Source organism: Taudactylus pleione, unplaced genomic scaffold (genome assembly GCF_031769625.1).
Source record: "Taudactylus pleione unplaced genomic scaffold, aTauple2 ptg000032l, whole genome shotgun sequence".
Lineage (NCBI taxonomy): Eukaryota > Metazoa > Chordata > Amphibia > Anura > Myobatrachidae > Taudactylus > Taudactylus pleione.
Window position 1 is genome coordinate 36,611,086 of NW_028284434.1, and position 13,558 is coordinate 36,624,643.

Genomic DNA, 13,558 nt, shown 5'->3' on the forward strand with positions numbered 1-13,558 from the left:
CAGCACCCTTAACGGTCAAGCCAGCCGGCCCTTTACTTATGACACAGGCGCACGCTTGGCACTACTTTGTTGATGCACGTGCGGCTACTGCGCACACAATTCACAAACACAGAAAATATATTATTTTTTTAGCACTTGGGGGGAGCACCCCTGATGGACAGAGCACCCCCTGGACAACACTTCAGCACCCCTTTAGGACTGGGACACTGCACAGGACTTTGGAGTGGACACAGCCCCTATGGAGAACTGACTGCACAACACAGTCCAGCCAGCCCCTATGGACTTTGAAGTAGTGGACACAGCCCCTATTAACAACAGCAGCACAGCACAACACAGCCAGCCCTATGGACTTTGAAGTAGTGGACAACAGCAGCACTACACTACACTACACAGCCCTAACTCCCACCCTCCCTCTTCACTGTCCACAGCCGAGTGAGAAAATGGCGCCGACGTGTGTACCTTATATAGGATCCAAAACCCGCGAGACTCGGAAGGCGGGAAGATGACGTTTTGCCTCGATTTCAGATCCGAGTCAGGCGGGAAAAGTCGAGCCTGACTCGGATCGGGGGGGTTCGGATTTCAGAAATCCGAACCCGCTCACCCCTAATATATATATATATATATATATATATATATACACACACACACACGTATATATATATATATATATATATATATGCACACACACACGCAGACACAGAAACACAGGTGCTGCTTACTTTAGTGACAGAAGGCCAGCAGCAGAATAAGGGGTGGAGCCAAATGCAGAGGGCGTGGCTTAATCGCAGGCCGCCGCTCGGTTAAAATTAAAGAAAAATATCTGCTGATGGTGCCGGCGACAGAGTGGGGGGGCCCAATAGGTGTGGGCCCCGGGACGACCGCCCCTGTCGCCCTCCCTATAATCTGGCCCTGATGTAATGGCACATTCTATGGGCATATAGGAAAAGGTTCCTGGACTGCACACCCTAAATATATATAATGGGAGGTGCTACCTGATGAGACTAATTGCAAGCACAGAAACAGTCAAATCTCAGGTGCACAACTCCAAATTATTGATAATATATAAATGCAAAAAATTGCTTTGGTTGATCTGTCTCAGGGCACCGCATTATAACACATTTTTCTTTTATAACACATTTTAACCCTTCACTGTTTGTTTATTATACATGCACTTTTTTATTTTCATTCTCTGTATGCAGCTGTGGCTGTTCTTAACTATCTCTTTTACACTGCACTTTTCTTACTATGGCGGTGCCCCTGGGGCAGCTTAGCTGGGCTAGTTTGGGGGTGTCCTGCGCTCTGGATTTGAACCCTAGTATTTTAGGGACCTACCCTAAAGAGGTTACCTGGATATGGTGGGTAGGCCCATAACCTTGGCCAAGATTATGCTAAAAACCTCTATTGATTGCAAAATGTTTGCATTTATATATTATCAATTCGGAGTTGTGCACCTGAGATTTGTCACATTCTATGGGCACCCTGATCCCACAAAGCTATTGCCAGTCATGTCGCTTGGCTATATAGAACACTGGGCCTGATTCAGAGATGGACGTTGTTAGCATCGCTGCTGCACGATGCTAACATGTGCTAACTCTACAGGAGGCGTCTGAAGAGAACAGACGCCTCCAGACAGCATTGCAGATCAGAGTGCTGCGTCCTAAAAGCCATCAGGTCATCTGAGATACCATCGGCCATCTGAGTAACCCCTGAGGTGACTCAGAATGCCCCTCGCAGCTTTGCAGCTGAGGCCAGAAAGTCTGTGTGGAAGAAGTAGACCAAGGCCTCTGCATTCCCATTAAAAGGGGGCAACACGCCCCAATTGTCCAGAACTGAGGCTGACACCGCCCACATCCCGCCCCCAAACGTCCACAGCCCGTCATTAAGGCTGTGGCTCAGAAACGGGTCCTGCACATGTACAGGCGCCCCACCATTGAAGATGAATGCAAACCATCACTCTCTGAGTGAGGCCTACGGTTGGTAATCCAGAACTGATCATTATACAGTGCATCCGGAAAGTATTCACAGCGCTTCACTTTTTCCACATTTTGTTAAGTTACAGCCTTATTCCAAAATGGGATAAATTCATTTTTGTCCTCAAAATTCTACACACAATACCCCATAATGACAACGTGTAATACGTTTTTTTGCGATTTGTGCTAATTTAATAATAAAAAAAAAAGAAATCACATGTATATAAGTTTTCACAACCTTTGCCCAATACTTTGTTGATGCACCTTTGGCAGCAATTACAGCCTCAAGTCTTTTTGAATATGATGCCACAGCTTGGCACACCTATCTTTGGGCAGTTTCGCCCATTCCTCTTTGCAGCAGCTCTCAAGCTCCATCAAGTTGGATGGGAAGCGTCGGTGCACAGCCATATTCAGATCTCTCCAGAGATGTTCAATTGGATTCAAGTCTGGGCTCTGGCTGGGCCACTCAAGGACATTCACAGAGTTGTCCTGAAGCCACTCCTTTGATATTTTGGCTGTGTGCTTAGGGTCGTTGTCCTGCTGAAAGATGAACCGTCGCCCCAGTCTGAGGCCAAGAGCGCTCTGGGGCAGGTTTTCTTCCAGGAGGTCTCTGTACATTGCTGCATTCATCTTTTCCTCTATCCTGACTAGTCTCCCAGTCCCTGCCGCTGAAAAACATCCCCACAGTATGATGCTGCCACCACCATGCTTCACTGTAGGGATGGTATTGGCCTAGTGATGAGCGGTGCCTGGTTTCCTCCAAACATAACGCCTGGCATGCACGCCAAAGAGTTCAATCTTTGTCTCATCATGGCCTGATAGTCCTTCAGGTGTATTTTCGCAAACTCCAGCCGGGCTGCCATGTGCTTTTTACTAATGAGTGGCTTCCGTCTGGCCACTCTGCCATACATGTCTGATTGGTGGATTGCTGCAGAAATGGTTGTCCTTTTGGAAAGTTCTCTCTCCACAGAGGAATGCTGTAGCTCTGACAGAGTGACCATCGGATTCTTGGTCACCTCCCTGGCCAGGGTCTTCTCCCCCGATCGCTCAGTTTAGATGGCTGGCCAACTCTAGGAAGAGTCCTGGTGGTTCTGAGCTTCTTCCATTTATGGATTATGGAGGCCACTGTGCTCATTGGGACCTTCAAAGCAGCAGATATTTTGCTGTACCCTTCCCCAGATTTGTGCCTCAAGACAATCCTGTCTCGGAGGTCTACAGACAATTCTTTGGACTTCACGCTTGGTTTGTGCTCTGACATGCACTGTCAAGTGTGGGACCTTATTTAGATAGGTGTATGTCTTTCAAGATCATGTCCATCAGCTGAATTAACCACAGGTGGAGTCCAATTAAGCTGTAGGAACATCTCAAGGATGATCATTGGAAACAGGATGCACCTGAGCTCAATTTTGAGCTTCATGGCAAAGGCTGTGAATACTTATGTACATGTGACTTTCGTGGTTTTTTTTTTTAATTACATTTGCAAAAATGTCAAAAAAACTTTTTACACATTGTAATTATGGGGTATTGTGTGTAGAATTTTGAAGACAAAAATTAATTTATTCCATTGTGGAATAAGGCTGTAACATAAGAAAATGTGGAAAAAGTGAAGCGTTGTGAATACTTTCCGGATGCACTGTACACTGAAAAGCAATAAAAGTCAGAACGGTATCAGAACCTAACTTGTATTATAGTGCAGGTGCTTGTCAACGAGTCAGCTTTCTTACAGACGTAATAATTTTACGAGCAATAAAGGTTTGTACAAAACACAATCAAGTCAGACTATTTTTTAATATAAAAAAACAATGTAAATAAGTGGTAACAATGGCTGTTTGCAAGATAAAGTTCGTCCGTATTGTTAAAAAAAAAAGTCCACTTTGTTAGAGGTCCATTTCATTAAATTGCTTTGTCTGCTTTTAGATCATTGCCTCCATGTGAAGGACCTTCAGTGCTTCGGAAATCTGGGGACTGGTGTCCATCTGTCCATACATACCAACCAGGAAAGCTCTGTGAAGAAGTACGGCCGCATGCTCTGCAAAGAGATACAGTACAGCAGTCAGGAATCAGAAGCAAATATGATGATCAAAGTTTTTTTAATATCACCATGGTTTGTACTGGTCAAACGCTGTACTATATGCAGCGATACTAGCCAAATGCCCTGGTATCGCAGTGCCCTCTCCCAAAACATCTGCCATTTAAGATAATAATACAAATGAAACTGAACTCAATATTAATCATGCTGGAAAAGGAAAATGTAGATGGAAGAAGATCATTAGTGGCTTACAGTACAGTATATGTCCAAGTCATCGTCCAAGCATACTAAAATGTCCTAGGGATGCCGGAAGAGATCCAGCTGCTTGACCCAAGCATCAGTCAAGTCTTCTAATTTGGCCACCTGCGTGTTTATAGTTGGACTTTGATCCTCCGAGTGGAAGAACCATAATGTCTAACCCGCATTGGGAATGGAGCAAATAGATCTCTCTGGCATCCAGTTCACTAATAAATGTATGTGGAGATTAATAGTGTGAAGTAAGAGTGCTTTATTTTTCGCTTTTCCCATTGACAAATAAATACTAATTATCTTGCTTCCAATAATGAAATAGAACACAAGTTATTACTGTATAGTAAAGGTCCCCAAACTGGGTCCTCAAGGCACCCCAACAGGCCAGGTTTTAAGGATATTCATGCTTGACCACAGGTGACTTAAATTTGTACATCAGTCAATTTGATTTAGCCACCTGTGCTCAACCATAGATATCTCTAAAACATGAACTGTTAGGGAGCCTTGAGGACAGCGTTTTAATGGGAACTTCTGGTCTATCGTATCATGTAATGCAGGCCAGATTGGTGAGTTGTTTCACCCATTATGCATGCACAAAGCCGACAACAAGACTGTAATGTGTATCAGGCCGCTGGGCCTGATTCAGAGCCGCTCGTAAGCGTCTGCTCGTTCGCTCCCGAGCGATGTTCGCACAACTGCGCATGCGTATGGGTCGTAATGCGCATGCGCCAACCAGTCAGTGTGATCGGAAATCGAGCGCTCGCCAAATAGCGAGTGCCTGCTAATTTGAGTGACAGGATGAGGCGTTTGTGGGTGGTAACAGGGGAAGGTGCTTGAAAACGGGGAGTGGAGATCCGAACGCAGGCGTGCCAAACGGTCAAAACGGGCGTTTTAAGGGTGTGCATAATTAACAAAGCCGCGTCATCGACCACGTCACTTGGTTGTCTCTTAGCCTGAACTGCTCGCATGATTGCGGTAAGGAAAATCCTACCACAAGCACTGCGAGCAGGTCTGATGCCTTTCGATGTACTCGATTAATCAAATAAATAGCGGAGATGACGTAGGATGCGAGCGGCCAGGAGGCGTCTTTACAAAATAGCGAGCGCATGTTTCGTTCGCTCGCTCAGACATAGAGGCGTCAACAGACGGCAAAGAGCGAGCACTCAATTTAAATAGCCGGCCCCTTTTTCTGAACGAGCGAGCGCAAATAGCGTCAGGCTCTGAATCAGGCCCTCTGTGCGTTCCCTCCCCTTCCAGAATAGCTAATGATGTTGCAGAATCCACAATAATAGTCAGCGTCCAATATTATTCCCCCAGAATCCAATTTTGGTCTTGCAAAGTATATTGGTTACACAATTAAGCAGAGACAAATCTCCAATTTAATTTCGAATGCGACCATCTTAAGCTATTCATTCATGTTTTCTTTTAAATACATATAGATATAAATTTCTATTTATCATTTTTAATATTTGGGTGGGTGCAGTAAAAACTCTATATGAATATGAGGAGGGGTAATGTCAACAATACTCACCCTGGCAGAGCAGTGTGTACTCTGGCAGGTTTCTCAGTGCAGTCTGCACCACTTCAAAGTCTCTGCTACCAAGGCAGTGCATGAATGTGGGTAGGAAGTCTGCAGCAATACTAGGAAGAGACACGGTTAAATGAGCAACAAGAGAGATAAGATCGCTATTTCCCTCCCAATAGCACAGAGTTATTTTGTGGTTCAAAGTGACTCTACTCAAAAAATATGCTGTCTCAATCTAATCATTAAGCTGTGTACAATAAGTTTCTGAAATAGGCATTCAGCCTGAAATCACCTGTAAAAAGCGAAGAAAAATACAGCCATGTGACAGGATAATGGACCATCCTGGCATAACCTTTAACCACTGAAACAATCTGTGTAGTTCACGTTTGACCTTCCTACCATGGAAATCACAACAAACCTGTCAAATAACACCCAGTGTATTTCTGAGCTTCTAACAGGCAATTTAAGTCATTTCTATTTCAAGTACTTTATATGGAGTTAGTTCAGTAATTTGTAGTAACCAGTGTAAAGATTTCAAGTAGACAACATATTTTGACGTGGAGGTGCCTTTTAAAATTGTGGCATTATTAAAATACTGCATGAGGAAAATATGGTAAACCTTGATGAAGCAGTGTTGGTTACAAAATACTGGAGCTCTGGTTTTTTTTTCCTTTTGCTGTCTGATAATTCAGGTGTAAATTTGGTTGCCTATACCTAGAAAAATAATACTAATAGTAAAATATTTACTTTTTAAAAAGGAACACAAAGTTAGTTTTAAATACTGATTCATAATGATATTGAAATCACATGGTCACTAACTGTATCAGGGTACTTTTAAGATTATGAAGAATGTTTAATGGACACCGAGAAATATTGTACCTTCCTGCTTTAAATACAACATAGAAACATGAAACTACAAAAAAAAAATAGAGGTTTAACACTTAGAAACTGGATGGAAATAAACATCTATAATATGCTATTAGAAAAGTGTTTGTTGTCATAACAGAGATTTACAAGTATCCCCCTACAAGTATTTTATGGCAGGATGTGTGAATACAGTCTATTTTAGATTTTTTTTTTTAAATTAATTTATATTACAGTACAGTGAGTGTTTTTTTGCTCATTTTAGCCCAGCTCACATCTAATCTGTTGTTTTCTGCTATTATGATTACATTTAAACTTATTATTGTTTTAACATAAAGGCTTTTTCTGTGTGTGGGGTGGGGATGTACATTGTAAAGCAAAACTAGTGTAGGGACTGATGTGAATGATTAAACATTCTTTGCAGCTGTGTAATACATATGTAGGCACTACATAAAGAGGATGTTTTTGATACATTTTTATTACAGTCAGGGTTTTTTTTCTCCTTTTAGCCCAGCTCACATTAAACATAAAATTATCATATTTACTCCTGTGTCAGATCTAATCTGTTGTTTTGTGTTATTAAGACTGAAATTACCCTTATACATACTTACTAGTAAAGGGACCCAGTATATGCCGGGTCCCCTTGGTCCACCACCCGGTCCCATTGGTCGAGGGCAGAGCGCTTCGCAGGTCCCCACTGCACATGCATGTTGGAGACGGGACAGGCCTTGTAGCAGGGATTCCCAAACTCTGTCCTCAACGCACTGTAACAGCTCAGGTTTTAAGAATATCCATGCTTGGGCACAGATGGTATAAACAAACTAACTGAGGTACTAAGTCATCCGGGCTTAAGCATGGATCTCCTGGACTGGACTGTTAGGGACCGTGTTTGGGAACCACCGAGTATCATTATTATTATTATAATATAGATACTGGTAGGGATGGAGACTGTAAAGCAAAACTAAAGTAGGGCTGATGTATGATTAAATATTCTCTGCCGTTGCGTAATATGTAGGCGCTACATAAATAATTGCTAATAAAGACATATTAAATAAAAGTTATTTTTTATCACTGTATATCCCCTGCACCTATGTGATTTTTGTTATGGAAATGTAGCTTACAGGCTGGTCCTTATGAGCACTCCGCCTAGGTTCTAGGGGAAGTGGTGTAGACTGCATCCCCTACAATATTGCCCTTTTCCTTGTTTGTTGCAGAGCCAAAAAGCCAGCTCCCTAATAAAAAGGACTTCTGAGCTTGTTAGATATCTATCAGACCCCACTGTAAAGTGAACCTCACTAAGCGTTGTGGGGTCTTCCACTGTCTAATGGTGCCCACACACATACCGACTTGCTCCCAATCAGCCGATGTAGACGATTTCCCCTGAACTCTCCCCAGGCAGACGTGGTCACAATTTGGATTTCAAAATGTCCAATCTGACTTAAGATCTATCTTACAGCCAGTGCATTGTGTCCCAGATTGGCTAATCTGCCCTACAGCACGGCAGATCTGAAGATGCGAGTTACGACGAGCGAGGACGCGCATCGGCATCGTGATTAAAAGTAGAAACTCACGATTTGGCCATTTTTTACATTATCTGTTGTCACGATTCGTCGAAATCGGCCAAATTGGATGAAAAGTCGGTATGTGTGTGGGTGCCTTTAGTCTTTGGAATCAGGGAAGGGCCAAAGTGCTGTAAATATGCTCCCAAAGTTTCCATCCCAAAAACATCTCTGCAATTCAGGGCAACTATATAAAGATCACAATCTTCCTTTCTGCCTATTACTGCAGCAGCAAGTGCTGCTGCAGTAATTTATCAGTGTAAAGTAATTCCAGATCAGTTTTTAGCGGTAACCGCATAACCCAGACTGAAGGCTCTGGTACGTATTACAGACAAGTGACAGAACCAATGCCGGGCAGAATTTACCTACTACAAAACACAACTCTCTCACTCACCTGGGATTACACTGAATTGAACGCAAGGCCAGAGTGTAGGCCAGATTGCGACACGATTCCTCTGTGGAGCTCATAAGCCTCTGAAAATCACTCTGGAGAGGAGAAGGAGAAGGAAGAGGTGCGTGACTCTCACCACATGGTCAATAAAGAATGTGCACAGTGTACAGTATTGATTCGGCTCGACGCTGACTTCATTAGACCACAGACAAGTGGCTCTGCAGCCAGTTCCCTTGTCTCTTGCACTGGCCTACCACACACAGGACGACAGCAGCCACTGCTATGTGCATGCGAGGAACAGAGCCCAGGAGAAATACAGGAGGATTTAGGCAATTACAGACTGCTCACTTCCTGGCCTGCATTACCCCTCCTAACAACACAGTGTGCTTTCACTGCCCAACTAGCAACCCTAATGTGACAGTATTACAGGTCAATAAACAGGCTTAAAATGCATTTTCAGATTCATTTAAAGCCATTTTCTAATTGAATGGAAATGGCAGAGCGGGATCCTCACTTTATTACCATGCAAATAAGTGGTTATTCACATTCAGACATATTACCCTGTTTAAATATTACAGATGAGTCCACATACATCTTACTTCCTTGCGTGCTAAACAGCCCTTGTAGCTGCGCCATGCCGTGACTCGGTAGTACCGGGCGTCTTATCGTGTGACTATTTACCTTCAAATGTGTCTTATTCGCAAAGCAATGCGAATAGGAGGCACAAGCTTCTGCTGATTAAAATGATATGCATCATGCCTATGTTCTATGTGCGGCTGCCAGTGTATCTGCATGCAAAATCAAATTCTAGCTATTATATTCCAGAAGTTGCTAGATAAATGATAAACAGATTCTGATTGGTTGCTGTGGGCAACATCTCCACTTCTATAAACCGGCACTTTAGTAAATATACCACTCAGTGTGCTGGGTCCCAGAAAGATACACCAGTGAACTACAAGCCACATCAATGGGGTAAAATGCTGCCTTTTTTTTTCGTGCTTCTAGGACTAGAGCAATAAACACAGCACAGCCAATTCCTGGCTGATGTGCAAGTTTTACACATTTCTTGTTTGAAAGAAACACACCTTCTAAAACATCAGCCTGTCCTCATGGAGCAAGTCATGAGACTATGGGGAAGTTCTAGAAGACACGCTAGGAGAAGAAGTCCTCCAGCTGCAGAAGCAACTTCTTCTGGCTGACAGGTCATGTTTTGTGGATTTCTTTAATCACGCACAGGTGAGTTAATCTATTTTGCTGGGTCAGAATTATCCCATCTGCTTCCACAGAAAAAGTCCTCAAAACATGACATATTAGGGAAACCTGAGCGTTGAGGACCACTGTATTAGAGTGTTACCCTTATCTGTAGGTCACTGGAATACAGACAATAAGCATCATGCAGGAATAGAGCTGGATCTTTAGTAATAACAGTATTTATTGCACAAGAACAGCTCTTAAAAAGGGCCATTACACATCACTGAGCGGCAGGGAAAACACCCACACAGGTGGAACACACTGGGAATCTCTGATGTACATCAGGCTCTTCTGGCCTTACACAGATGACTGCACAAGTCTTTCTGTCACTTTAACCAGTCCATGCTGATTCACTTACTATCTTGCATGTGAATCAGCCTGGACCTTTTCACCCACTTTAATGTTACACTCGCTGACATTCAGTCAGGACATAGTAGCTATAACCTTTACATTTCCGGCCAATTTACATCCAAAAGACAGGCTCCGGGTGAAAGCCCTGTACTCACCTCCTATGAAGGGTACAGAAAAATTGGGGAGATGGAGAGGATTATAAGGGAGAGTAGTCTGTTTATCTAAAGCCCCATCTCCTCAAGTGTCTTCTTTCTGCAGAGTGATAACATGCTTTTCCAATTGTTTCTAATAATTAATCGTGGAAGTTTCTAGATACTTTCACCACCAGGGTAGTGATAGCCATTGCACAGGCTGAACCAATAGAGATTTCACCCTCTCAAAGTCATTAGCACCAGTGCTTCAGCGATGTCCCTAGTGCCTATTGAGTTGCCAGACTGAATTATCTCGTACACTCATCCTGTCCCACCAAACAGCTTCCCTCACTGTGCGCAGGTGACGAGTACACAATGAGGGCAAAACCTATTGTTAGGTTTCGTTATTCTGCTCTTCCTAAAGTGGAAAAACATTATTCCTATAGACACACTTTGTAGTATAAATGCTAATGTATATATATTATATATGTATATATAGGCTTACCATACTATCCCTTTAAACCTGGACACTCATGAAGTACACAGGTTCTATGGCTGGTTGACTTCAAGTCTGGATTTCACTTGGTTTTAATAAGCCACAGAACTTGTGTTAATCCATGAGCTTCCCGGTATAAAGGGATGATATGGTAAAATTCTAATATAATATAAATATAAAATGACCAACCCACAGCGGCATACTATGAAGAACACATATGATGTAACATTTACTTTCAGACTGTAATAACGCCTCCGGAAAATAGTCTTATTTTGATATATGTTATGTAGAGATGTGTGGTTTGGTTTTGGCTCAGATCATTACATTACATTAGAGGTGAGCGGTTCGGTTTTCGCTTGCATCTTCCGTCAAGTTAGGATCTCAGAATGAGGCAAAGCGTTAACCTTCACGGACATCTGTGGCTAACTTGTCGGACGATCCGAGCCAAACCGAAGCGCTCATCTCTAATGTAGTGTACCTTTCTCTACTTTTGGGGAATTTAAAAGAATTGTGGAGGGGAGGGGGGATTTTCCTTGAGTGATAAATAGGTGAAAAGCACTAGATCACTCAGTGCGATTGTGTGTATTTATCGGCACTTGTTCACAGATGGAGAGTTAAGACATACTCACAGCAAAGAAAGACAGGATTTCAGGCCTACGCAGGGACATTTCATCTATGTCGCTCAGGACCTGCAGGATGTCTGTAAGAAAAGGAAACAAGTCCAACAGACATCAACTTAAATCCATCACAGGCGGATGCTGCTAAAAAGCTGGGTCAGCATGACACAAAGGCTGGGAGAGAACACAGTCTTTCAATCAAGCAATTCATTTTGCAGAGAGAATGAAGTGTGGTGACAGATCGGCATGGATTCTGGGAGAAGAGGCCCAGCTGCCAGCTCTGCACGGCTCATACAGCCTTGGGCAATGCTTTGGCTTTCATGGACTGATCAGATTGCAGACAGGCTCAGCGATGGACAGAAAATTACCAGCTCTGTAACTGAGGCGCACAGGAAAATGGGGGAGAAAAAACAGCAACTGACATATGAATCAAAACAGATCTAAGATGTGATTCTAGGTTTTGCTCCTGGGATTAGTTTAATTATATTTGGCTCTTTCTAAAATTTTCTCTAATAAATAGAGACTGCAGCTTATTTCCGAAGGTTGTGGAACATGAAAAAAGTCTTTCTAGTCCGTGGTTTACAATAAGCAATAACAAATTACTGAGTAAATCTTCCCCCTAACACGGAAGTATAAAAGAATACTAATCGTATGAAGAACAAGTCAGTGGAAATGGGATCCGGTCAGAATGTCATCATTCAGAATGTTGACAGATTCTGAAAGTCGACATGGGCTAAGGTTGGCAACCAATATGTCGACATGGTTAAAATGTTAACACATTCATAGTGTTAACACAAGAATGTTGACAAACAATGTTTTTGACTTATTTTTAGTGTTAGGACGACATGCTGGTGTCGACACTATGAACATGCAGACATTTCAACCATGTCAAGATTTTTAGTTGTTAACATATTGGTCGAGAATCTGTCAGAATGTCGACTTTCCATACCACACCCAGTTTAAATGCACAGGGCCACTAAACGTAAGTGTATAAATGAGTTAGAAGGAACATTTACAAACACATATATACAAAACCTTCAGGAATTTCAAACTAGAGTTTTCTGAAACAAGAATACTATTAGAAAGGGAACCTCCTATAACCTAAGGCTCTTAATAGTGTAAGCCTACTTAATGGAACTGCATGGAGCTTGTCAGAACCTACAGTAAATGGATGATTCCAGACAGCAGTAGCTTGTAATTGACTACTTAAAGTGAACCTGACAACTGGTGGGGGAATCCATTTTTGTGGGCCAAATACACCAGTGGTCAGGGAACAGGGGTAAATTACCCCACATGGGGTAAAAATGAAATTCCTGGGGGTAATGGACAGACAGCCGGGCATGCATATGAATCATTCTATAATACAGAATGATGTATTATTACTGCTATCTTTTATAAAGTTTGTATACATAACATTGATGCACACCGCTTGAAAGCTTTATGTACTTTGGCGTTTGCTCCCGAGTATTGTTTCTACTATATATGGCATGATTATATTTATTCCCCCCCCTTTTTTTTTTTACAATGTATTTATATTCCTTATTAAAAAAAATCTCCAATAAAAACAATTGGAAAGAATAAAATACAAGAAAGAGACTAGTGGTAGTTGTATAACGCAGAGCTGTGCTGGCTGGAGTGTTACTAGCCGTGTGAGGGGATGTAGTTATCAGGTCAGCAGACGGCATGCTGCCAATCTGAATCCCGACACGGGACTTAAGATAGGCGTTGAAATACCAGCGCCTATCTTAATCCTGACGCCGGAATCCAGAAGGATGCCAGCCCTTAGTGTTAGCTTCGGGGGTGGGGAGTTTTAGGTTTAGGCAGTGCAGCTGGGTTAGGGTTAGTTTTTTCTTTGGGGGGGGGGGGGTAGCGGGTTAGGGATAGGCACCAATGGGGGGTGGGTTAGGCACTAACAGGGATGGTTAGGGTGCGGGGAGAGGAGGGTTAGGCTACAAGAAGGGAAGAAGGGAGGGTTAGGGGGAAAGGGTAGGTGTACTTAACCAACCCCTGTCGGGTTACCAACCAACGGGATGCCGCTGTCGGTATATTAACAGGGGGCATCCAGACAGCCGGCATTACATACCCATTTCCTTGGGAGAGCCACCAGATTAGAGTTAATCTTCAT

General features: G+C 42.9%; 1 protein-coding gene across 3 annotated transcripts in view; it reads right to left on the reverse strand.

Moving 5' to 3' along the window:
• Positions 1 to 3,738: 3,738 nt before the first annotated feature.
• The window catches only part of INTS1 (integrator complex subunit 1), a 114,509-nt gene continuing 104,689 nt past the window's right edge, over positions 3,739 to 13,558 (reverse strand). For all 3 annotated transcript variants that reach the window (XM_088452025.1, XM_088452026.1, XM_088452024.1), the window contains 4 exons: positions 11,446 to 11,516; positions 8,591 to 8,682; positions 5,780 to 5,889; positions 3,739 to 3,999 (listed from right to left, as the gene is read on the reverse strand). In XM_088452025.1, the coding sequence (XP_088308151.1) occupies positions 3,884 to 3,999; positions 5,780 to 5,889; positions 8,591 to 8,682; positions 11,446 to 11,516 (389 nt within the window). In that variant the 3' untranslated portion in view covers positions 3,739 to 3,883. The remainder of the gene's footprint in view (positions 4,000 to 5,779; positions 5,890 to 8,590; positions 8,683 to 11,445; positions 11,517 to 13,558) is intronic.